Source organism: Orycteropus afer, unplaced genomic scaffold (genome assembly GCF_000298275.1).
Source record: "Orycteropus afer afer isolate SDZICR_OR568_19922 unplaced genomic scaffold, OryAfe1.0 scaffold00234, whole genome shotgun sequence".
In the NCBI taxonomy this organism is placed as follows: domain Eukaryota; kingdom Metazoa; phylum Chordata; class Mammalia; order Tubulidentata; family Orycteropodidae; genus Orycteropus; species Orycteropus afer.
In genome coordinates, this window is record NW_006921821.1 from 151186 (window position 1) to 154482 (window position 3297).

General features: G+C 33.9%; 1 protein-coding gene across 1 annotated transcript in view; it reads right to left on the reverse strand.

Moving 5' to 3' along the window:
* ANKRD12 (ankyrin repeat domain 12) overlaps positions 1-3297 on the reverse strand; it is a 139013-nt gene that overhangs the window by 95720 nt on the left and 39996 nt on the right. Inside the window, exon 5 of the mRNA XM_007949005.2 lies at positions 571-771. Within this exon, the coding sequence (XP_007947196.1) occupies positions 571-771 (201 nt within the window). The remainder of the gene's footprint in view (positions 1-570; positions 772-3297) is intronic.

Sequence of the window (3297 nt, forward strand, 5' to 3'; positions counted from 1 at the left end):
CTTGTGTCAGGTGCACCTTAGTCCTCAAGGAGATATCCTTGCTCCTCAGCACTTGAAACATTATGTAACTCAAATTCATCTGTTCAAAACCCACTGCTGTTAAAGTGATTCAGACTCATATCGACCCTATAAAACAGAGTAGAATTGCCCATAGGGTTTTCAAGAGTGTAAATCTTTACAGAATCAAGAAGCAGACTGCCACGTATTTCTCCAGCACAGAGGCTGGTGGGTGCAAACTGTCGACCGTTTGGTTGGCAGTTGAGCATTTTAACCTCTGCACCACAAGGGCTCCTTAATTCACCTATAATAGAAGCTTAATGGATAAAGAATTATATAGGTAATATGCTAACACAAATATTCTTATATAAAAAAGCTGAGTAATTATTGACATGGAATTGGAACAGAAATCAAGATTTTATGTACATACTCCAAAATGGTTTTACAATAAATAAAGTACACTTAAAATTCTTTCTTTCCAAAAGAATAAAAGAATGTGAAAGTAAATTTTAACCACAATTTGTTTAGAAAATTTTTAGTTCCTCAGTATTAGTTTTGAATTACTAATCTTACCTGCAAAATCTTTCACATTCACATTTGCCCCTAAACTTATTAATTCTTTGACTTGTTTCACATCTCCTCGAATAGCTGCCATATGTAAAGGAGTTTCACCACGTTCATTTCTTTTATTAACTTTATCTTTCTGTCGAGATGAGGAACTGGGAGTTTTCTTATGGGTTGGTGTTGTTTGTGATGGATGATTTGGCGTAGAATCTGTAAAAGAGAAAAGTTAAAAGTTTTCAAGCTAAATATTTTGTACAGTTATTAAAAGGTTACTATTGGTTATGTGCTAATTTCCTGGAACAGAAGGGGAATATGAAAGATCACTGGCATGATCATGAAAGGGGAATATGAAAGATCATGGCAGTGATCAACCTAATAATTTGAAACTTGATTTGTATGATACATTAATGATTTGACTCAAATACATGGAATAAGATCTTCCCTTAGGGTTATCAAGTTACACATGAGCAAATTTAGAAAAGTATTTTATTTTGTCAGTTCATAAAATCAGCTCGAACTGATATAAAGTATCAACTATGCTCCCTAAAAGAGTTTGCTCAATCAATAATTTGATGAACTGCAAGACAATGAATGTATTATTCATATGTATGTTATTATTCTAAGAATAAGATAAATGAGTTTGAAGGCTACAGTTCATACTTCTAACTCAAGGTTATCAGACTTCTATTCTGATATTAAGTGCAAATTATAATCATGGATGTTTTTAGTATGAAAATGAATACAGGTACATAAATCTAAGATCTAAAACAAGGGCAGTTTGGAAAAAGGCCTATAACAATTGCACTGACATAAAATAAATGAAATTTTGCTAGCCATAACCAATAATATTCACACACAAAAATAAAAGTAAATTATCTAAAATTACAATCTGATAAATAAAAAATAAAGGACAATTATGTTAATAAGACAATGAACTCTAAACTCCAAACATATCTACATGCTGGCTAACAGTTTGATACTTCAAAAAGCTTTTTACTCTAGTACTACACATGTTAATAAAGAAAGCTCACAAGGATCTCCTCTTAAAGGAAAAGAACTAACTACAGAACAGAACTATAATATAATGCCAACCAAAGGAAACTCATTGCCACTGAGTAGATTCCACCTCACAGTGACCCTGCAGGACAGAAAAGAACTGCCCATAGGGCAGAAGTCTGTACGGCAGCAGACTGCCACGTCTTTCTCCCAAGGAGTAGGTGGTGGGTTCAAACTGCCAGATGACCTTTCATGTAGCAGCTGAGCGCTTAACCCTTAACCACTGTGCCCCAGGGCTCAAAGTATAATATCATTTATATTTAAAAACACACTACAACAGAAGTTATCTATTTTTATGCTTGTATATACCTAGAACATCTCTGAAAGTATAAATAAAACAAATATGTAGGAATATGAAATAAATATAAGTACTCAAAAACAAAACATTTAATAAAAGTTTTTAAAAAATAGATATATGAGGTAGTAATAGACAGACAAAAGAGCACTGGATTACACTATATAAGCAATTTTCTTCCTGAATGCTTTGAAAAAGTACATTCTAAATGCCACTGTTTTTAGACAGTAACATTTAGTAAAATTCAAATTTTAATGATTTCTTCTATTAAAATTTAACTTCTTCAGTAATATTTCAAATGTCCCTTAGTATTATATGTTTGAAACTTCTGTTTCACTAACTATAATTATATTCTTAATTACTGCTAAACTTATATAGCAATATTTCTTCAAGTTACACTCCTGATTCCACTAATGATTTGCACATTATACCACTGAGCTAAGTGTCTCATCACTTAGACAAGCTTTATCCCATAGCTATTGAAAAAAGTACCCAATCACTTTCTTCTAGTCATATAACTGAATGATAATTGAATGAGATAACCATTGGCTATCAAGCTGATTCTGACTCAGGGAGACCCCATGTGTTTCAGAGTAAAACTGCTCCATAGGGTTTTCATGGCAGTGATCTTTGGAAAGCAGATCACCAGGCCTTTCTCCCAAGGCACATATAGGTGGGCTTGAACTGCTCATCTTCTGGTTAACCGTTGAGCACTGCACAGTTTGTGCCACTCAAGGATTCTGTAAGTACATATAAGAAACTATTAATAGTGGTTATCTCTGGAGATGAGGGCACTGGAGATACAGGAACATGTTTTTGCTTTATTGCTTTAATGCTTTTATTTAATATATTTTAAGAAGGACAGAGATTAATGGTACCCAAATAATCAGTTTTAAAAAATAACAGTCCTTCCATCCAACTATTAATTCTGAGCAAAGATGACATTTTATAGACATTTTTAAGGTTTTATCACTGTAAACTATCTTTAATTTGGCTCTGTCTTTCCCCAGTTGTGGGTAGAAAAGTAGGAGAATAACCGAACAATGTTGTAGTTGAAAACAGGAAGCCTTACAGTATTTTTATCAGTGTAAGATATTAGAAACATTCACGCTTCAGGGAAAACTATGTGATTCAGAAACACTAAGAATTTTATCATGTTCTCTCAGTTTTTAAAGAATTGTCAACACAGGAAAAGTTCACAGGAAAAACTGTCTATTTCAATGCATTTTAATAGCAGGCCAGAAGAGCAGGAGGAAGGGGTGGAACCCAGGAAGCCAAAGAGAAAAGCGATCAGCCAAGGGGCAGTTTAAGCATAGGTACTGAAACAAGGCGGGCTTGTGCTTACTCACTGATCTGCACTGAACACTTTGCCTTGTTACCCTCCC